The sequence below is a fragment of the Heliangelus exortis genome, chromosome Z, assembly GCF_036169615.1.
Source record: "Heliangelus exortis chromosome Z, bHelExo1.hap1, whole genome shotgun sequence".
NCBI classification, from domain to species: domain Eukaryota; kingdom Metazoa; phylum Chordata; class Aves; order Apodiformes; family Trochilidae; genus Heliangelus; species Heliangelus exortis.
In genome coordinates this window covers 18,798,462-18,821,939 of record NC_092454.1, presented here as the reverse complement: position 1 = coordinate 18,821,939, position 23,478 = coordinate 18,798,462, and the positions used below count along the sequence as shown (strand labels likewise).

The window sequence follows — 23,478 nt, the reverse complement described above, 5'->3', positions numbered from 1 at the left end:
AATAAATAAACATATGTGTATGTCACAGCTTTAAATGACAAATGAACATACTTCTGTTAGTTTTCCAGTTTGTAGAATTTACTACATATTGCCATGATCTTCCAAGAGGATCTGTCTCCAGTTCTTCATACCACTCAACTACATATCTGGTTACTTTTGGTTCAGATGCTATCCATTCCACAACCACGTCTTCATTTGTTGTAGAAGTCCTCACTGATTTAATAATCTGAGAAGCTAAAAATTAACAGAACATATCAGCAATTCTATTGTCATAAAAAACACATCAAGAAAAGAATTCAACTATAGCAAGCTGAGGGTAAGGGAATTATTCTTCAAGTCAAAGAAACAGAAAAATGTAACAAGTTATCTTAACCTCTTATCACATGCATGTACTCAAAATACTGTAAAATGAAGTACATCAGAACTGTCATCATGAAAATGACTAAGAGGGCACTGAGTTTAGGACTGTCAAGGAGATTTACACATACAAAATTAATGGCCAGTCTCTCTTGCAGGATCTGAATTCTACAGTTTGTAAAATTTTGCAGAGCAATTTACTAACAATTTTACAGGTAACACAGGTAAGCAAGTTTTGATTGGGATGATAAAGCCAATAGGAAAACAGTAAATCTGGTCAGCAAGACCATCAATTTCCAGAGCAGAGGTAATTAAAGTCTTGAGTGAAAACCCAGCCTGGCAAATGGGAGGGAAAAACGCTGAGTGGAACAGAGGGGAAAGTGCTCTGTGTAGGGGAAAAAAAAATATGTCACAGCATAGAAAAATCAGAAAAATATTTAGTATGGCACAGAAATGGACAGAGAGGTAATCAGCATCTACATATCCAGTTTTCTGATTAGTCTGGAGTTTCACTGAGCAGGGGAATACTTGCACTTTTTCCATGAACAACTGATGTTAAGCGATTCAAGTGTGACAAATGCAACTCCTCTTCCAGATGATGTGCAGACAGCAGGATGTTGCAATGCACAGTTCCAGAAGATACCAGAATTAAATGTAAGAGCCAAAGAACACAACTGTTGTGATGAACACAATGTTTCTCACTCTACTTCCACTGACACACCTTTGGGACTTTTATCATCCTTTAATGATGTTGTTAAATGCACTATAACAATGCCCTGTGGTAATCAATTTTATGACCCAGTAAAGGGATAGACAGAATTGGACGGGACTCTAAAAATTTATTTGGGAATCTGGGAGGTCCATGTTTAAAAATAAAAAGAAGAAAAACAAACAAAAAGACCTCAGGAACTAATAAAATAGAAATTAAAACATGACTGCTCTTAGAAACCATATCTTAAAATTTAAAAAACAAACAAACAAACAAACAAACAAAAAAAAACCCAAAACAAACAAACAAAAAAACCCCACAAAATAATGTACTGTAACAAAAGCATTGTAAGTGATAGCAAAACACAACAACCGGTAATATTTTTCTAGTATAAAGTAATGGACTAGACATCTTTGTGCATAACACAGTTCTATATAATTATAAATGTATGACAAAAGTCCTTAGCACAATTTTGCTTCCACTGTAACAGAACTTCAACAGATACCAAAAAGCAAATTTTTTTGTTAATGAGCAAAATACATCGTGATGTTAAGAAATCTTACGTTTTTCATCAGCGGATGGAATCCTCAAAATAGCTTCAGGACAATTACCAGCAGAGTTATAGGCAGTAATAGATACAATATATGCCTCTTCATTTAAAAGTAAATTCATTTTCTCAGTGGCAGAGATGCTTGTCATTTTATGTGCAGTATTGTTTTCTGGAAAATACTGTATTTTGTAGCCTAGAATCTTCCCAGGAGGTGGAAAGCTGTTTAATGGCTATTAAAAAATATGCAGTAATAAGTGCTTCACAGTGTTATTTGTGTAATAAAACATACATACTGTATTAAAAAAGTCCAGATCAAATGACAACATTATTATACTATATTTAGAAAACCAAGGTACTTTCTTTGGTCCCATCTTCGGACAATCAGATACAACAATTTAATTAAAGGAAAGGTTCAAAAGTCAAATACCAGGATCTGAAATGAAAGGAGCCTCTGGTCACTCAACTAGAAGATTAAAGTGAAGATTTAAACACAGCTTCTGTAAGCCATTATTAAAGAGCAGTTGTAAGGATTTTCAATTAGATTTTCCAGTGATCTGAACACAATTAAATCATTCCTTTCTGTACAGATTACTCAGTTACATGTACGGATTACATGTACAGATTACTCATCTCCACTCATCTACCATTCACTAAAAAAAAAAAACTTTCAGTTCTGTTTTAGTTCAGTGAGGTTTTTTCTCATGCCAGCTAAAAACAGGTTGTTGGTTTTTTTTTCAGTTTTATGTCCTACAACACTAAAATAGTGCAAAGCAACACCAGCTGCAGGATACCAAAATAACTATCAATTCACAAAAGGATTATATACCTTCCACATAAGATGTACAGATCTGCTTCCAGCTGACTGTGAAGACTCAATTACCCTCCACAAATCCACTTTTTCTGAAGGAGCTATTTAAAGACAAAAAAAATATCTTGAAACATCTTGTTTTATTAAAAAGATACTGTAACATGGTAAAAACAATCAGTCTTCAAAAATAAGGTCTGATAACATTTAAAGTTTTCCCTTGTGTAATGTTGTGGCTCTTTTCCTTAACTAGTATAGCTTCTCTCTTTCTCTTAGTTTCCTTCTGCTTTCTTCTATTTCTTAAGTTCTAAAGGAGACTTTCTTTTTAATAGCTGGCAATTTAATTTTTCTTATATTAATACATCATTTTCTTCCTCACCCCTATGTTGTTTGTACTTTCAAATGTCCACCCTCGTTTCAGTTTCCCTCTCTTGTATTTAAAGAAAATACATGTGTTCTTTTTGAACAACAGAATTCTAAATTCAATAGACTGATAATATGCTGAAAATAAAGTTTTATATTATTAAATCCCAATGCCCTGGAGCATAACAAAAATAAAAATAAAAAAATACTAAATAGTCTACCTCTTTCTTCTGTGGTTGCTTTTTTCTGCCTACTCCATTCACTCCAGAATGCTGACACAGCATTTCTACACCGAATGGCAACTGAATATTCCGTGGAATCCCACAGACCTGTGAGATTGTATGATCCTGTCTTCTCTGCAAAATTCAGTGTGACAGTGACAAATTCCTGAATGCAGATACATGAACAAAATTTATTTGTTTTAAATTGTCTCTAGATACATGAGTTAGCTTTAAAAAAAAAATAAAATAAAAAAAAAACCACAAAAGAGGAAGTTTTCTACCTTTCCACCTCACCCATTTGAAACACAAAATTTCTTGTTTCAAATTTCATTTTCCTGTGTAGCATTTGCATTCTCCCCATAAAATTCCAGCACTTAAAAAGGTTGAACTAGAACTATATCTGTACTGACAGACCTGTGGCCTGGACTGTGTGCAGCTGACATGTAATTTTACATAGAATTGTTTGGCTTTACATACATTGTTTGGCTTGGAAGAGACATTAAGGATCACTAGTTCCAACCGCTGGCATGGGCAGGGAGACCTCCCAGCTCAAACCTGGTCTTGAACACTTCCAGGGATGAGTCATCCACAACTCCCTAGGCAACCTGTGCCACTGTCTCTCCACCCTCACACTAAGAAACGTATTCCTGATTTCTAACTTACATCTACCCTCTTCCAGCTTAAAACCATTACCCCTTGTCCTATTGCTATCTGCCCCTATAAAACGTCTCTCCCCAGCTTTCCTGTAGGAGGAGGTGCTCCAGCCCTCTGATCATCTATGTGGCCCTTCTCTGGACTTGCTTCAACTCCATGTCCTTATGTTGGGGGCTCCAGGACTGGACAGAGTACTCCAGGTGTGGTCTCATGAGATCAGAGTAGAGAAGGAGAATCACCTCACTCGACCCATTGGCAACACTTCTTTTGATGCAACCCAGGATAGAGGTGGCTTTCTGGGCTACTAGTGAGCTATACTGCTGGCTTATGTTGAGCTTCTTATTTACCAACACCTCTAAGTCCATCTCCCCAAGGTCATTCTCAATACATCCTAGCCTAACCTGTACCTGTGACTGGGATTCCCCCATCCAGGTGCAGGACTTTGCACTTGGCCTTGTTGAACTTCATGATGCTGGCAAGGGCTCATATCTCAAGAGTATCCCTCTGGATGGCCTCCCTTCCTTCCAGCATGTTGACCTCATCACACAGCTTGGTGTCATCATCAAAGTTGCTGAGGATGCATTCAGTCTCACTGTCCATGTTGCCAATGAAGATGTTAAGCAGCACTGGTCACAATACCAAACCTTTGAGGAACTCATTACCAGTCTATTTGGACATTAAGCTATTGACCACTAATCTTTGACTGCAACCATCTAGACAATTCCTCACCAATTGAGTGGTCCATCTATTGAATTAATATCTTCCCTCTTCAGAGACCATGATGTCTTGTGGAACAGTGTTGGACACTTTGCACAGGTCCAGGTAGATGACATCAGCAGCTTTTCCCTTGTCTACTGACACCGTGACCCCATCATAAAAGGTCACCAAACTTGTTTGGCACATTTTGCCCTTGAAGCCATGTTGGTTGCCACCAGCATTCTCCATATTTTTCATGTGTCTTAGCAGAGCCTTCAGGAGGATCTGCTTCATGATCTTGGTAGGCACACAGAGGTGAGACTGACTGGCCTGTAGCTCTCAGGGTCTTCCTTTTTCCCCTTCTTGAATGCGGGGGTTATGTTATTTTTGAAAACAGAGCTTATACCCACCTCTTCCCATGATTCAGTCATAGGATTTATCCCACCTGATCTCAGTGATGTCAATAACATCATAGCCCTGCAGGCATGCCCACATCTGCAACTCCTCCTGCTTATTTCCTATACGGCATACATTTGCAGAGAGGCTATTTAAGTTTTCCCCTCCATCTAAAGCTGGTTCACTGCCTGGGTTTCCACTCTCCTTCATTTCAAATGTTCTTCTGCTGGTCTGTGATCCTTCTTCAAGCATCTATTACTGGAACTGGATTGAAGTGGTGGCAGTAAGATGGATTGAGTCACCCCTCTCCTAGAAACTTGCTCCAAAACAAAAGGGTACAAGGCCTGAAAACCAGGAATTGGAGCTTATGCATCAACCCAACTAAATGGACAGTTGGAAGTAGAAGAAAACAATAGGAACCACACAAAGATTTAAATACTTGTGTACAGAAAGACTGATATAATCATTGCACTGACATTAATATTTTCTCTTCGGAATTGTAAAAATTAAGCAATAACTAACAACTCTCAAATTTCAGATGACTGAAGCAGAAAGATGCTACACTAAATGTTCAAGTTAGCTAAATTCTAGAAAGCTCAGAAAACATAAGTTTTAGAATAAGGAAAGTTCACCCCTGGAAGCAAAATTGAAATAATAATGTCATATAGATTTACAAGAGGTCCAAAAACCTGTGAAGAAATCCTTGTTTTCCACCAGTTGAACTTTCCAGTGAAGAGTGATTCAGACTATAACAATACAAAATGCAGACACACACTCCGTTGAAGACCATAATGGGAAGTGCACTGCTTAGTGAAGCTGAATCTTTTAGTCCATTTTGATCTCACAAAACTCATTATCAGAACGAGAAAGCTGTTCTATGAGAATGAATTCAGGTATCTACAAACCACAGCTAGATGACAGACTTTTTAACCAACCTTCAATAAAAAGGGCTTCAAAACATTAGCTTCCAGCAGCATCTGGCAGAATTGCAGACACCACTTGATGATACTTAGAAACTCAGTATATGCTAGAAGAAAAATATGTACCATGTTTTTCACTGAGTAAAAACCGCTAACAGCAAATTAGATAATTGCTCAGCATATACGTACTGACAGACAGGAATCTAACAGCTTCTATATCTAATTGATAGCTTGAGACTGCCTTCATTAGCCACTGACAGTGAACTGGCTACAGACAAAATTATATCATAAAATTATGAATCATGTCTGTGTATAGGACCCCATGGAATTAAACTCATTGGATTTTTGTCTTCACTGATCACTACTACTTTTTTTGCCTACAGTGTCTGCAGAAAAATGTAGATAAGTTTTGGGGAAGAAAATGGGTGTAGACTGTATTTGACAGGTGATTTCTTATATAGGTGCTGACATATATATATAATAGTCCTGTAACTTTATAAAAATGTGAATCTTTTCAACATTTGGGAGGGATTTCATATGCATGTAAGTATCACAAGGACATCAGGCTCTTGATGCCACAGGGATAAAAATTTTGAGCAGGTCTTTTATATAAATATTAGTTCTATTCCTAAAATACTAGGTGGACCTGAGCCATCCTGCTTATCAGATCACCTCAAATGCTATATCCTCAATCCATTAATGATATATCATATCCACAGGAAAGATTCTGGCCAGAGAATGTGAAGAGGATGCCAATTAGAAACATCATTAGCATCAGGAACATTTTTTTAACACTCTGAGGGATACTATTTGTTACCCTGATGAATTCCTCTCTCCCAGAATTACACATTTAATACATAAAATAGTAGGGTCAAAGCAGACATGTCATGTAATTAACATTAAAAAGCCCAAGCTAGGCAACCTAGTCCATTTTGAAATTTGGAAAACGACAGAGTAGGACTGCAAACTGAATCATTTCCATACTGAGGAGGACTGGAATAGGCCATCTGAAAGAAGCACATTACTAAATACTGGATTTTCTGTAACAGTTCCATATAAGTGTCAGAAAGGAACATTCCTAAAAATAACTTATTTTACATCTTGCAATATCTATACTTTAATTCACTTGTAATTAACATATCATTAGTTTGATCTTAATTAAACTATTGTGGTTGGGACTAAATGTCCTTTTCATCACCAGAATGAAACAGGAAACAAAAAGATTTTGACGAACTGTGTGTTATCCCTTAACATGAAGTCTTCCTTTGCCTTTTGCAGAAATACATTCAGAAGTACAGTACATAAAAAACAACATTGACCAAAAGGAAGAGAATGAGTAATCCTAGACAATGATGATAAGATCATGCATATCTAGCTACGTTCCACTAATACAATTTTAATCATTATTTCCAACTACTTGTTGCCTTTTTTCTTTTCAGCTTTTTATAATATTAAGAAATTGGTCATAAAGAAGCTATCATTCAGAAGAACTCTTATGTAGCTTACCAAAGAGTTGGAATACACGTTTCTGTATTGAATCTGGCAAATTACATCCTGTAAACGGATAGTCTTCTCAGGCATTTTCCAGGTTACTGTAAGCAACTGCTTTATACCAATGTTTTTTTTAACTGAAAGTATTTCAGGAGGTTCAAATTTCTCTAGAATGGAAAAACAAAAACATTATTGGGGGAAAATACTTCCACAAAAGTTCAGAATTGGTGTATCTCTGTGTGTTCCAAGAAGTTTAATTATTACCCCAATAACACATATCCTATTAGGAAATTCATATGATGGTCTACTTTACAGGCCTAATTCTGCGTATGAGAAGTTAACTTTAAGACAGGTTGCACACACAACTGATTTAATGCTGACAAAACTGCCCTCAGATGTGCAGATTTCCATCATCTGCTTCAGCACCGAAGAACACTAATTGGAGACAACAGCAGGGAAAAGAAATTTGAGCTGCAATGCCAAAATCAAGCCCAAACTGCAGATGACAGAAGAATGCAGTTGAAAAGGACTTAAGAAAGAGAGAAGTGTGAAGAAAACAATGGAAAAAGAATGGATTAGTACTGTGAAAATAGATGGCTGGTACAGAGGGCATGGAAAGTATTAAGGAGACACAGCAGGTCTAAACACAGGGAGTGGAGAACAGGATGGCTGGAGAGCTGACAGAGTGATGCAGCAAAAATACTCAATTAAAAGAGTTGTTGATTAACTACACCAAAATGAACAGAGGAAAACGCAGCACAGTATAGTGGAAAAAGATGTATAAAAAATATTGTTACTGCTCCTTGGAATTGCAGAACAGGTGTTTTATTTAACATCCCTAAACAGAAAGCTGAATAGTAGAATAAATGATAGGTGGATGTGGAGAAATGACAGTATCACTATTCACTGACAGCCAGATACTGCACTGACAGCCAGTACCACTCAGAAATACAAAAGTACAGACCAAGCTTGACAGAAAGTTGTCAAGCCTTTACTTATAAATACATAAAACCTCAGTAATTTAACAGATACATCAGACACAGCTTAAAAAGATATTGCTGAAGTCACACATTTCATAGTTTGAATACAGCACACTACCATTTTTGCAGCCTCTCAGTTAGATAAAGGAATTGATGAAAATTGCTGTTATAGGACCAATCAGTACAAAGAATTCCACATGGAAACACTATCAAATAAATCACAAGAGACTTGCTTAGCTAAATTAGAAGCATCCAAGTTTGATAAAAAAACTGAGGACAATGAAACACTTTATTAAACCCTGAATGTAATTTCAGCTAACAATTAAAATTAGAAGGCACTTTAAAACTGAAACCAATTTAAACCAAAAATAAACTTAGCTAATAAACTTAAATAAAATAAACTTTTTTTTCATTATTTTTTTCCTATTTGAAATAACTTAGGTTACAGTTTATTCCAGAATTCTCTATTGTGCATGCTATTGGGATGAAAAAAAGAAGTGAGGGGGGGTGCAGTCAGCTCTACATACACTACTTTATTTTAATTACCTATTTTTTCCATAGGCATATGAACACAATCTGATGAGGCTTCACCCAGAACATTTTCAGCTTTTACCTGAAAACAAGAACTACTACTATATGGAATATTTGGGTAACAAAATGAACATGATTCCTTTTTGCTTTGACAGGAGCCCAGTCTACCTGGAAGAGTCACTGGTTCTTTTGCCATCCTAAAAAATAAGAGAAAAATAAAAGGAGTCAGAAATTAGATTTTATTTTTTTTTTTTTTTTAAATAGCTCAAACTGATTGTTGCATTACTATATAAAGTATTTTTATGGTTTTGGGTGTCAGGACATTTTTACCAATTAACATCTCCTAAGATCATTGAATGATTAAACTGGAAAAGACTTCTAAGATCATAAAGTCCAACTATTAACACAGCACTGCCACGTTCACCATTAAACAACTCCCTAAGCATCACATCTACATATTTTTAAATACATATAGGGATGGTGACTCAACCACTTCCTGGGAAGCCTGTACCAATGCCTGACAATCCTTTAGGTGAAGAAATCTTCTAATACCCAATATAAATCCCCCCAGGTGCAATCTGAGGTATTTCCTTTTGTCCTATCACTTCCTACCTAGGAAGAAAGGCCGACACCCACCTCACTACAACCTCCTTTCAGGTAGCTGGAGAGAGATCAGCCTCCTTTTCACAAGGCTAAATAACCCCAGTTTCCTCAGATACTTCTCATAAGACTTGTTCTCCAGACCTTTCACTAGCTTTGTTGTCCTCTGAACATGCTCCAGTATCTCTGTCTCCTTCTTATAGAGAGAGACCCAGAACTGAACACAATACTCAAGGTACAGCCTCACCAAAGCCAGGTACAGGGGGGATTTTTGATACACGCCAGGATGCCTTTGGCCTTCTTGGCCATCTGGGCACACCACTGATGTTGATCAACACCCCCAGGTCTTTTTCTGCAGGGAAGCCTTCCAACCACTCTTCCGCAGTTTTTAAGATCCATGTGCAGGACCTCAGCACTTGACCTTGTTAAACATCCTCCAACTGGTCTCTGCCCACCAATCCAGTCTGTCCAGATCCTTGTGTAAAACCTTCCTACCCTCAATGAGATCAGCATCCCTCACAACTTGTGTCATCTACAAACTTACTGAGCATGTACTTGATGCCCTAGTCTAGATAACTGATAAAGATATTAAAGAGAACTGGTCCCAGCACAGAGTCCTGGGGAACACCATTCCTAACCAGCTGCCAACTGGATTCAACTCCACTCACCACAACTCCCTCTGCCTAGCCATCCAGCCCGTTTCTTATGCAGCAAAGAGTACAGCCATCTAAGTCATAAGCAGTCAACTTCTCCCAGGGAATGCCACGGGAAACAGTGTCAAAGGCTCTACTGAAGTCCAGGTAGACAACATTCACAGCCTTTCCCTCATCCAATAAGCAGGTCACCTTGTCACAGAAGGAGATTAGGGAAGGACCTGCCTTTCTTGAAGCCATGCTGACTGGCCCTGATCACCTGCTTGCCCTCTACATGCCATGTGAACACACTCAAGATGTTCTGCTCCATAACCTTCCAGAGCACCGAGGTCAGACAGACAACTGTGTAGTTCCCCAGATCCTCCTGTCTGCCATTCTTGTAGATGGGTGTGACATTTGCTAACCCCCAGTCAACTGCGACCTCCCCAGTTAGACAGAACTGCTGATCAACAGTGCAAAGTGGCTTGGTGAGCACTCCCACCAACTCCCTCAGTACCCTTGGGTAGAGCCCACCCAGCCCTATAGATTTGCATATGCCTAAACTGTGTAGCATTTGCCCTTGAATTATGGGGGCTCCATTCTGCTCCCTGTCCCTGTCTTCCAGCTCATCAGGCTGGGTACCAAGGCCAGGTACCCGTGGAACAATTGCTCTTACTGCTTAAGACTAAGGCAAAAAAGGCATTAATGTTTTAATGTTTTCCTCTGTCCTTATCCCTCGCTTTGTTGATACTGTACTTCTAGAAACATTTTTCCTTGTCTTTTATGGCAGTAGCCAGGTTAGGTTCTACCTGGCTTTGTCTCTTCTAATTTTCTCCCTGAATAGCCAAATAACATTTATGTAGTCATCCTGAGTTGTGTGCCCCTTATTCCAAAGGCTATAAATTCTCCTTTTTTTCCTGAGTTCAAACCAGAGCTGTCTGTTCAAATGATATGTTTCTGAAAACAAATACACTTTCCTAATTTCACTGATCCTTCACAGACTCAATTACTTTAACTGTAACTAGTAAGACAACTTTCTAGGAACAGTACTAATGAAGAGTAGAGATGCCTTAATGGGGGCAATCCACATGCTTTAGTTTTAATTAAAAACTAAAAAAGAAGTGAAATTATGTAACTCCACACACAAACTCCTTTAAAAATGTAAGTAGGCACTTATGACTAGTAACACATTCCATATGGAACTATGTGACAACAAGCTTTTATTAATCTTTTAAAAAAAAAAAAAAAAAAGTCAAACTGTACCACTGCCAAGCTATTACAAGGTAACAAACAGAAATATGACAGAATTTCCTGAAAGGACACACCAGTAATATGCTGTCTTTACAGCACATAATTTCATAATAAGCAGTGTAGGATGTAAAACTAGCAGGCTGTAACATTTTTTAACCACTACCAACCCCAAACTACTTGAATTTACTAAGGAAATGTCATGATTCTGAATACCATGATTTTTCGAAGTTTTCTTTAAACAGAAGTCAGGGAGAGAGTTCGTGGTGTCATCACATCAACCCAATTCCCAGTATATGTTATACTTACACTTTGCGATACAGAGTATAGTTTGTCAAAAGATTTGTTTCTCTTCCTGAAGTCCAGGTGCAGGTAAGTTCAGCATCAACATAATAAATGCAGGAAATATTTCCTGGTATGTCCGGTGGAACTACAGTGAGAAACATTCAAAAAGTCCAATAAAATAAGTAATTTTAATGTATAACTGATTCTGTTGGCCAAAAATTCAATTATGGTAAACTTCACAAAGTGTCTTGCATAGCATTTCATGTTATAATTTCTTTAATGCCCTCAAAACTTCTCACAAACTAGAAGTCACTTTTCCCCTCTGGGGAGAAAAGAAGATACTCTTCAGCTGCTTCTCAGAGGTACTTAACTTACTGACCCGAAGATATTTTTGCAGTATCTTGTATCAAACCACTGCATACATTGTCCCAAACCTCTGACTTAAGTCCCTTCCATACTCCTGCTGTTCAAGGACAGAGTAAGAGTAAAACATGCAAGGAGAACAAAAGTTCAGGAAAAGGAATATACTGTAAGATAGAATTCTTCTTGGTCCCTTCCCAGAACGTCAATGACAACACCTTATCTGAGAAGCTTGCATGACTTCAGAGTGCAGAAGACAACTTCCCAGGAAACATGTCCATACGACCTCGAAGAGAACACTAATTCTGGACTCTCTGGGCAAAGGAAATAATTCTCTGCAATCTCTATAGTCTGAGGTCACCCAACAGCTCAAAGTCTTCTTTCTTAAAGCCTGACATCTTCACTTCACAGAATAAATTAAGGAACTGAAAGAAAGAGAACTGTGTCCAGTGAAATAAACTGGTGGAAAAAGCCCTCTCTTCAAAACAGTACTTTTCTGTCCCATCTAACAAAACACTCAAAAGGTCTTACTTTTATTAACAAGATTACAGTACACTAAACTTTGCATACAGGCAATATCTTTCCCTTCTTTTCATTTCACATTTCTTTGGAACAGAGGATTAGAGAGGAAATCCTTTCTGCAGAAACCTAAAGCTGGCTAGACTAGACAAAAGACAGAACGAGAGGGGCTGTCCAGCACTCTGTGAACTCAACAGGTAAACTGGAAAACTCCACTCACTTCAGATGGCCAAGAGTCAGGGTCAGAGAGGCTATGGACCACTGCCAGTGCAAAATGCCTGCAATGTCATACTTTACTTCAGAAAATAATAAAAAGAAATACTTGAGAACAGGTGTCTTACAATACCACAAGCTAAAAACCAACCAAATAAAAAATTTAGTTTTAAAGTTAAATTTTTACAGTAAATCATTTAAAAAAGGTAAAATTTTTTTCCACATTTCTACTTACAGCCAGTTTTAACTTCAGTGTGAACCAAAAGTTGTTCCTTGCCCAAGAACTCAGTGAAACATTTCACATGAGCTTTGCTGTAAGTGAAATTACTGATTGTTACACTAGATACAGTCTCATTCACAATGTTATAGCTCTCCTGAGGAATCAGTTCATGATTCAACTTCCAGATTATGTGGCTTGCATTTCTGTGAGGAGTGTAGCGTTTGCCAAGAACACAGAAGAGTTTCAGAGTGGATCCTCTTTCAATTTCAGGAGATGATGGAAAAATGTCAGCATCTCTGACAGAGTTTTCATCTAAAACAAAAATCAAGAATATCACATGACCTTCTAAAGTACCAGTGAAAAAAATTACCACTTATTTTGTTGTTTACAGATCATTTAATTAGCTATTTTTTATGTGGAGTTCAAATGCTCCTTGAGTTAGTCACTCAATTAAGATATTGCTGTTTGGAAACTCAGTTCACATTAGTTATGGTATTACTGTGTGTACTATATAAAGGCATAATGTTCCTACACCATCTCATAAAAAATGCAGACATTTCAACTCCAGTATTTTTTAATAGCTGAAAATGAAGTATTTTAAATATGCTTTTTAAAAATATTCCTATATGTAAAGGCTATACACACAATTTTGATGTTATCTCTACCAATTACGATACCAAAAGATAGATCAAACTGGCAAGTTTAAAATTTACAACTAAGCTGCAAAATATTTCAGTATCTTGTTAGTAATTTTACCCCTCACAGAATTTATATTCCCAGATATAGCTCAGGAATTTTATACAGCATTCATGTTAGACGAAAGCACAGAAGCAGGCAGAAGGAATGAATTCAGCAACAGAAGTTACCAATCACTGCAAGAATCATAACTTTCATTTTGTGTCACAAAGCTGTTATTTTCATCTGTCCTTGTTATTTCATATTCTGGCCTATACTACTCAATTTAATCAGATTAAAGTCTCACTGTTGTCACAAGAAACATTTTAAATCCTCAGCCATTTATTCACTGCTGTTATTCCCTTTGTGTGCCAGAAGAAGTGGATGCATAGCAAGCAAAAAGGAACTGATACAGACAAAAATAAAAGCTTGGTGAAAAGTAACATCATTTTCCATCCAGATCAGATTCCCCTTCACCTCACAACTAGGCACAAAGACATGCAGTCCAGTGCCAGGAAAGGGAGAACAGAGGTGGAGGGATTGCAGAACTATCTGCTCTTCCAATTTCAGAAGCTACCTGTGCTAGCTTAAATTGTGGAACTACTAATAGAAGTCAACAGTCACACATTGTTATGTGACTTCTAAATTTAAAATAGAAATGAGAATATTAGCAGCCAGAGCATGAATCTCTGAACAGGTAATCCTGGAATTAAAAGAGTGAAAAACAGTAGACATTAACAGCATTTTAGGTGTTCATATGTTACATAAACATTAGTTTCTTCCATTAGCAGATCTCCAAAGTTAACAGCCTTTACAAACAAACAAGGACTGAACCATGATATGAATCCCAGCTGTAGATTCCCCTTCTATGTTCTGTGCATCAGGAAAACAGTTAACAAAGTAATTTTAAAATACTTTTTTAAAATACTTTAAATACTGAAGAAAACAAATCTAGTCTATCTTTACCACAATTAACATTGCACAAGAGGACATCAAGTGCTATGAACTAGTTTTTCATATGTACTGTACACCATTTAGACAAACAGGTCCTAACTTTCCTCTTAAAATATTTTTTTTTCATTTTCAGAACTCTTCAAAACCTCATTTGGAGAAGGTCACCTTTTAGAAAACTGCAACAACAAGACAGGTGCTAATAGTCAAGAAATATACCTGTTCTAGAGCTGCAGAGCAGGACGAACATCCAAATCAAACAGTTCAACATCTTTTCAGTAACTGTCGCCATGAAATGCTGTCTTAACATAAAAATAAAAATAAACCGAATATACTTCAAGTAAATACATTGTAAGCACTTGTATAACAGTTAATAATGCTAATCATAATTTCGCACTTATAGTAAGTATTGCTTCGTTCAAGCATTACTTTCCTGCATGTTTTCCTGAGATAAGTGTATACATTTCTCTACCTGAAATCCTTCTGAGGCCAAGCCAATCCAACTAAGAAATTTTCCTTCCATGGACTGTGTAAAAATTGGTTACAAGTATATCTACATCCGCTTGAAATCTCGTTTGCCTTGATATCTCCTGAGCAGATTCACTTAGCAGAGTGAATTCTTTCGAAAAGGTAGGCTGTTGCAGGAGAGGAAATGTTCCAGACCTCTTGTGCATCATCACCTCCTAAAACAATCATTCAGGGATTGGCCAATACTCTCAGGTGGTCACATACTCAAGCCAGGATACATTCACAGTGGTTTTATCCCAACTTGACAACAACCTGCAAAGGCAAGGGAAGGCACCTCTCCTCTTTGGCTTGCTCTCTGAAGCTGAACTGCTGCACAGCCAAAAATTCCTCCAGAACTCTGAGGAAGAACAAGGAAAGCAAAGAAGTAGAACAATTTAATTTAAAGATATAGATGAATCTAGGGTTCCAGGCAAAAAAACAACAGAAATCAATCAGTCCTGTTACCTCAAGCACTCTGTCATCACCCACAAAACCACAGAGTGGATGAGATTGAAAGGGACTTCTGGAAGTCATCTGGTCCAAACACTCTGCCCATCCACCCAGGATCCAATTGCCCAGGAACATGACCAGAAAGCTTATGAAGGTCTCAAAGGACAGAAAGCTCACAATCTCCCCAGTCAACCTGCTCCATTGCTCAGTCACCCTCATAGTGAAAAAGAGTTTCCTGACATTCCAAAGGATATTCCTGTGCTTCAGGTTGTACCCACTGTCTTGTTTTGTCACTAGACACCACTAGAAAGAGCCTGGCTCTGTCCTCTTTTTTCCTTTTAGATACTGATGAGACATCCCATCCCAAGCCTTCTCCAGGATGAGCAGACCCAGCTCTCTCAGCCTTCTCTCATACAAAAGATGCTCCAGTCCTTTAATCATCACTGTGTGATGAAGTTGTTCATTGGACTCTCTCCAGTATGTACATGTCTCTCTTGTACTGGGGAGTCCAGAAATTGACACAATATTCCAAGTGTAGCCTCTTCAGTACTGAACAGAAGGGAAGTATTATCTCCCTTAATCTGCTGGTTAATAGTAGCTTTCCTTGCCACAAGAGTACATTGCTGGCTCATGATTCTACCTGGAGGTTCAAGAGCACCTCCAGGGCCTTTTCAGCAAAGCTGCCCTCCAGCAGGCCATCCCTATCTGTACTTGTGCTGGATTGTTCCTAACTAGGTGCAGGATTTGTCACTTCTCCTTGATGAACTTCATGTGGTTGCTGGCATCCCAATTCTCCAGATCACCAGGGTCCCTCTGGATGACAGCACGACCCTCTGGCATATTAACCACTCCTCCCAGTCCTGTGTCATCTGCAAACTTGCTGAGGATACTAAGATCTGTCTCATCATTCAGACAGTTAACAAAGATGATGAACAAGACTGGATCCAGCACTGACCACTGAAGTACACAACTAGTTACTGGCCTCCAACTAGACTTTGTGCCACTGATCACTACCCTCTTGCCCATTTTTTCAGCCCATTTTCAGTCCACCTCACTGCCTCTCATGCAGCCCACACTTCCTTATTTTGTCTGTAAGAATTCCTGTCTATGAAGCAGCCCAACTCCAACATGAAGACCAGAGTATGTTACAACCCAAACTACTCCTTTGGCTAGTAAGCAGGAGTATTTCTACTTACTGGACTAGTAGCTCTAGCTCTCTGTTCACAAGCAAAAGGTTTGCATTCGTATCTCTGCTGTCAGTCATGGTCCCTTTTTCACACCACATTTTCAGATTTATCTGAGAAGCTTCTGGAATTTCAGCTCCCCAAGCAAACCTGTACCTCAGGAGTGCTCAAGGTGGGAGGCAACCGATATGTCCCTACAAGAGGTACCCCAGCAGCCTTCAAACAAACATGGCATCTCTTCTTCCAACAAGTTCGAACAATGCTAGGACAGAGGTGCTCATGAGGTCACTGTTTGGGATAGAGATGTATGGAATATAGGCAGGAGGAGTTCTGCCCTACATTACAGTCCCATCCAGAAAAACCTTTTGATGTTGCCAGAAAACAAAATTTTACAGTCATCTAAAAGAGAAAAGCATAGTCAAAAATTGTTTTGCGCTCAAAATCTGCCAGAACTCATCTTAAACATTATTTTAGATTTTCTAAGGAAACATTTTAGAAAATGTGGGCTATGACAGTGCAAAACAGAAGGAAAAACTGAAAAAAATGTGTGGGATAAAAAGAAACAAGGGCAGAGTTTACCCAGTGGCAAAGAGAACTATATTCCATCCAAAACAAAGAAAAATCATCATGATGACTCTAAAAACAATTTAGCCAGCTTCATAGAACCCCACACAAATGACTGCTATTCAGCTGCAGTACACACTGACATCATCAAGTACTTCTTTAACTGGGAGACTAGTAGAGGCAGAAATAAGCTTCAAAGATTGTTATCAACATCAACAAAACCAAGCAAAATAATCAAGAGCACTATAAGATGATGTGCATAACCAAAACTATTTGACAGGAAGAATGGTAAACCCAGGACAAATCAATGAGCTACAGATGTGACACTGTCACAAGCATTTTTTAAAACTTTAAAAAATGGATAATTATATTAGTCAAATCAACTGTTTTTGCAACTGCTCTATGAATATGTTTTTTATCTTGGAGAATATATCTTGGAGAATATATTAATTCATGAGAATACCAAGTCCTTTATGTAGCAAGTGAAGATAAGCATACATGTGATTGTTTACAGGAAAGAGCTTAGGGCACTTCACCATGAATAATAAAGCCCTATTCCTTCTCCTCTGTAGACTTAACAACTAGTAACAAGTAATAAAAGCTCACTGCATGTTCCAGAAAGACTTAATGAATAAAAACAATTACTAACTAATTAAAGCATTTCCCTTAAGTCATAGACTTCATCCTTGATTCACTGAACATGACTATACAATGACAAGAAACAGTAAAAGCTGCTGTAAGATTAGGTAACAGTATGGCAAGAAATTACTGCTTCCAGATCATAAAGGCAGCATAATGACTATGCAACTATAAAAAAAATTGATCAAAAAGAGAGAAAAGCAACCAGCACAGAGCATCTGTAAATATGGAATTTGGCTGCACTGCTCTATGTATGAAGAGTAACAGGTTTTCCTACCTTGTGGACTACTCAAAAAAGGTTCTTCCCAAGAAGGATATGCAGTCCTTTTCAACCTCAAACCTAGGAATGAACCAGTTTCTGTAGCACTTTTAATAAAATTAACAGTCCGTTTCAGTAGAAGATCTGATGCAAAACAAGCCTTCCATGAAGTGACATGGACACTGGTTTTATCTGGGAGCAGCTACCCTTCTCATGGAAATTAAATTCCTGCATAGACCTTTGATGAGAGTTTGTGAGAAAAATGAAAAGCCAGTACAGATCAAAACATGGCCTTGGTTAAAGTATATTACACTTCAAACGGTGCAAGTACACTATTAGGGAGATGAAGAACAATCTGTTGCATAAAAAAAGAAAAAAAAAAAAAGGAAAAAGTCTATCAAGTTTATCAGACACTTCTTACTGTCTTTCTTCACTTGCAGCTTGGCAAAGCTAACAATTTCTGCTGCTACTTGACATATGCTGGTATGCTGTTTCTGAGACAGCATGATAAAGAGGAATTTTGGCCAGAAGAGTTCAGCTATTTTCAAGAATAAGGGAAACATTTTTGGTTTTTTGGGTTTTTGGGGTGTTTTTTGTTTGTGATACTCTTTGACTAGCTCCAGTAATCCCACACTTTTTTAGCAAGGAATGAAACTCAAGGGCACTGGAGAATCATAACAACATTTTTAAATTATGATTGTGCCAAAAATATGACATACCACTGCATATTCCACCACAGCAGACAGAGCTTAGTGCTGAAAGATCAGGCCATGCTAAGGCCAAACTACAAGCCTTTGAAAAAATTCAGCTCCACATGCGCACCACAAAGCTTAAAAAGCCAAAGATCCCATCCACAATCAGTGAGCACGCCTTGTCCTAGACCCATACCTAGCTTTTCCCTCTCTTCTGGTGCTCATCACACTGCAAGTCACTTCCACTTGCTAAAATACCAGAAAACTAAGCACAAAATGTATTTGTGCTATCTTAGCAAATGTAAGCAACTTGCTTCCTGATGTGACAAGCCTCCATATTGATGCTGTATTTCTCCAGTACCAATAAGGAGCCAGTTATTTGACGTGCCTGCAGCTAGTGACTACATGAGAGACTCCAGGGCAGTGACTCTGCAGGTTACAGCCTGATGCCTTACCACTATATTGATCCATTACTAAATAGCTTTTTCTCTGTTTTAATACTTAAAGAGATTACACATGTAAAAGCGATAGAAAAACACTCCTGAGTGAAAGTCACACCATAAATTCAGAATTGCTTCACTTAAAGATATATATATAAAGGCTGAATAGATATAAAGGCTGAATTCTTATTAATACAATACTAAACAAATAGCATTAACAGAACTGTCTTTTTCAACTACTTAAAAAACTGCTTCATCAAAGCCCAGCTTCTTGCAGGAAGGGGAAATCTCAATGAAGGGCTCATTAAATAAATAATTGTTTAGTGGAGCTGATGAAACAAGGCTTTCTCAATATCAAAACCTGTGGTTTGCCATTAAAAATTTAAAGAAGTCAGACAAAAAAAATTACCTAAAGTAGCTTTTCTGCATGCTCTGCCTTAGGACTATTTCTTAACCGCTGTCCTCCCCCATTCTGGGCAGGAAAGATTTTTCAATTCAGATCAAATTCTGAGACTGGTTTTAAGTACAAAAACACATGCTTTTTCATGCAGTGTATCTGCTGTACCATGAATACAGAACATGGTATGTCTATAAATGGATGGGCAGTATGCTTATAGCCTGTGTAAAATGTAAAACATTCATCTTCAAGAATTTCTGACCTCTTTGCTGGACCCTGAGAGGGCATCTTTTCCTGCTTACATTCTTCTAACAACTAGGAAAGAAAGAAGCTGAAGAGCCATCACTGTATTTTATTTAGTCTTTAGTAGCAATTGCTACAGCTCTGCCATGCCAGCAACCATATGAAGAGACAGATCTTGCCTGATAGCAGAAGAGCCAATGCTGAATCCCAGGAACACCCCCAGCCTGCATGTGGTCTCGCTGGCCCACCCATCTGTGATGCTATACATGGATACCATTGGAAAAGCTCTAGCCATCAGTTTTCAGAAATCCAAGATTCAACTCTATCAGCATTAACACAAACCCTAAAGAAAAAGAGGGTATTTCAGGAAAACGATCCAAACACAAACTTCAGTCTCCATAGTAGTTAACAGGGTGTAGAAGTATCAGCTTCTCTACATAGGTCAGAAAAGATAATGACATGCAAATGTAATGGAAGAAGCAGTAAATGTGAGGGACAGCTAATTGCTTTTTCCAACTCTCTAATCCCAATAAATTTTGCACTGCCAAGCTCATCCATGGGAAAAATTATAGACACTGCAGTGAAAGATCCTGACCACTCTGGTTTTACAGCCCACAGCTCTTAACTAAGCTAAAAATAGTCAGCTGAACCTCTCAGTCACCTGGGATAAGTAAGATTTACAATTTTAACATTAAAATAGAGCTTGAGAGTTGCTTAAAGCAACTCTTAGGCAGCTTTTCTTTGGAAAACTAAGCCAAAATTACTTAAATCTGAAAATATAACAGCCTACCTTAAAAGGTAAGGCTATCATAATCTACTGAAATTGAGTAACTTAAATAAATTCAGTCTATACATATTTAATGAAAAAATGGGAACCATGCATCTCATGGACACATCTGAAGAACAGCATGGGGTAAAGCTCCTTGAAACACAGTTTCAGCTTTTGACCTCAGAAACTTATTCAAAAGATATCACAGCAGGCAAAGAAAAAAAGAACAGAAATAAAGGCAGTATTCACCAAGTTCAATGATTTGTTAATTTAAAAGCTACAAATGAACTGGAAGCTGAAAATGCAGGAATGCCATGTTCCTCTTTCAGTGTCTAAATAAAAAAATAGGTACAAAAGGATAAAATACTTTTTTTTCTAAAATCCTGAAGGACATAGTGAAAGGTCAGGTCAGTTAATAACTGCTGATAACAGTTATATTGTTTCATATATCCTACATGTACATATTAATTAAGTGTTTTGAAAAACCATTTCTTTTGTTATAAACCAATACTTAGCAGCATATTGAACATTTATACATGTTAATAAAAAATGCTATACATTTTAGTGAAAATTCCAATTTTGCCTAAACGCAGCTTAGCACCAATAAAGAATACTAATTATGTCTAGTAAGCAGAATACTTCATTACTAATAATTATTCTCTGAACAAGCATTACAATTAAGCGTCTATATCATAAAGTATAAAATGCTCATCTAGATTAAAAAGCTACACAACAAATATTTGTTTGCTAATTAATATTTTATACTTCATAATAAAAACATGTTTTTTTAGGGAAAAAGCTTAAAGCTGATCTGGCAAGACTCACTAAAAGGAAGGCCAGGCCATCAGTATCACTGAATGTTTGTGACACTGTCAGAGAAAACTGCAGCTCTCATAGCTGAACTATCATCCCTTGTTCTTTTTTCACTGAAAAAGAAAGAAAAAATAAAGAGTCTAGCCAGGGCTTGAAAAGGTTTCTAGTACAGTTCTGGTCTTGGAGCTTCTTTTTAGAAGAGAGACTGGAAAGTGTACCTTGGCTGCAAGAGTTAACTTTGAGAGAGGATTTTGTGCCAAGAGATTTTCAGTCACTAGAATGTTATTAGATAGGATGGTTGCCTTTGTGACCCTTCTTTGAGCACCATCACTCAAGTGTGGGGAACAAGATGTCTCTGACATGGTAAGCAACTAGGTGAGAAAAATGGAAGGTCAGGATGGGAGGACCCATTCAGTGAGCTTGAAAGAAACAAGAACTCTCACCAAGGGAGAATGGCCAGATTCCAGTCTCTTGCAGTTGCCAGATTTGGGTGGTTTTACCCTGAGGTTTATACAGAACACACACCTGTCAGAAAATCAGAAGGACAATTTTCTGTATTATTTCAGAGCATTTCACCTTGTCCAGCCTTGGCTCTTAGAACCAAGACAAATTCAAAATATGCCAGAGTAAAACACACCCACTTAAATAATGTTAGCAAACCATGATTCACAAGAAAGCAAAAAAATGCTCCTGGTCTCTTCAGGGAATCAGCTACAGCCCCAGACTGGAGGACATAATCATAATCCCCGACCTACTGCACCACTGGAAGTGTTACAGGACACAGAGAACAATGCAGGGAATCCTGTGCTCCCACAGACACACTCAGTGAAAGAGAATGAGTAAAAACCTCACTATCATACTGCCTTACTACTCAGAAAAGACTGTGAGCTCATAGCTTATCTGTACGCATAATACACCATTCTGAAAAACAGATTTAATCATATATTCTAGAAAATATAACAAACTCAAACTCAAACAGACTCAACTGATGGTGAATTGTGTACTTGTACTACTATTGAGCTACTTATTCCTGGTTTTAAGAGTTAATTTAGAATGTAGCCAGTTTCTACGCATTATTTCATCTCCTATAATTTTCATGGTAATTAAGAAGCTTGCTTACACTCTCAACTATCAAATATCCTTCTCCATGTTCATCTCAACCTTATATAAATGTAAGAAGCATAACCCTCTTTAAAAGGACTTAATGTCAGTTTTCCTTTTCCTTTGGTTATTTTTCATACTCTCCTCTAAGCTTTCTCCAGTAGGTTCACACTCTTCCTGACATGAGGACCACACTATCTGAATATGCAGAGCTGGATTTACAGGAAGAAGTAAGCTACATCTTCACCGTATTAATGCAGCTAATGTACAACATGACATAAAACCCTCTGCACAGGTCACCTTCACCAGTTCTTCACCAGATGCTGAACATCTCATGTAATTTGTTACAAGAACACAAGATCACTATCAGACACCTACCTGCTATTCCTATTACTGTACATCTAAGCAGATTGGCACCTTTTTTTTTCTTAACAGAGCAGAGTTATCTAAAACTGTCCTTATGTCACTACTTATAAAGTCTTTTTTGTCCTATTGACAATCCTCCAAATTCTTTGATCACAAAAATACTTATCTTGATGTTGACCCCTGTAAGATAACTGCCATATCACCCTGCTAATTCACAGTGCTAATGTTAATTCATTAAGGTTGCATGTCTTGTTTTTCTTTTGTTTACCACCTACACTATAAACTTTACTTGGCAGTATTTTTGCATCTTAGTCAAAAATGCTAGCTGAAACATGGAGCATTACTGTGAAACTAGGCTCCGTGGGACCTACTAAAAGATGCTACTCTTTGATACTTCCAAGTATGTCAGTTTTAAATGTTCCCAACAAGCACCAAATAATGGAAAAACTAGCAGGCTTACATGAGTATTTTAGAAAAATTAAGATCTTTAATGTTCAATACTGCAACCTCTAAGATATAAGCCTTGAAGCTTTTTTCCACTTTTTTTTATTCTTTTTGAGACCTGTTTTGTTACCAATAGCCTCTGACATAAAAATCTGAACTGAAACATTCCATTCTTTTGCCCAATATGTGTACCTTTCTTTAAGCATGAAAATGTTCTCTTGCCCAGTGCTTTAA

The 23,478-nt window shown here is 37.7% G+C and overlaps 1 protein-coding gene across 4 annotated transcripts in view; it reads right to left on the bottom strand.

Annotated features, from left to right (window-relative positions):
• IL31RA (interleukin 31 receptor A) overlaps nucleotides 1-23,155 on the bottom strand; it is a 36,368-nt gene extending 13,213 nt beyond the window's left edge. For 2 of the 4 annotated variants that reach the window (XM_071731583.1, XM_071731581.1), the window contains exons 1-10: nucleotides 21,777-23,154; nucleotides 14,596-14,678; nucleotides 12,766-13,062; nucleotides 11,463-11,583; nucleotides 8,689-8,870; nucleotides 7,178-7,329; nucleotides 3,006-3,171; nucleotides 2,443-2,525; nucleotides 1,630-1,846; nucleotides 52-234 (exon numbers count right to left, since the gene is read on the bottom strand). In XM_071731583.1, the coding sequence (XP_071587684.1) occupies nucleotides 52-234; nucleotides 1,630-1,846; nucleotides 2,443-2,525; nucleotides 3,006-3,171; nucleotides 7,178-7,329; nucleotides 8,689-8,870; nucleotides 11,463-11,583; nucleotides 12,766-13,062; nucleotides 14,596-14,668 (1,474 nt within the window). In that variant the 5' untranslated portion in view covers nucleotides 14,669-14,678; nucleotides 21,777-23,154. Of the gene's footprint in view, nucleotides 1-51; nucleotides 235-1,629; nucleotides 1,847-2,442; nucleotides 2,526-3,005; nucleotides 3,172-7,177; nucleotides 7,330-8,688; nucleotides 8,871-11,462; nucleotides 11,584-12,765; nucleotides 13,063-14,595; nucleotides 14,679-21,776 lie in introns of all 4 variants that reach the window. The other 2 variants (XM_071731580.1, XM_071731584.1) reach the window with 2 other exon arrangements.
• Nucleotides 23,156-23,478: the final 323 nt, after the last annotated feature.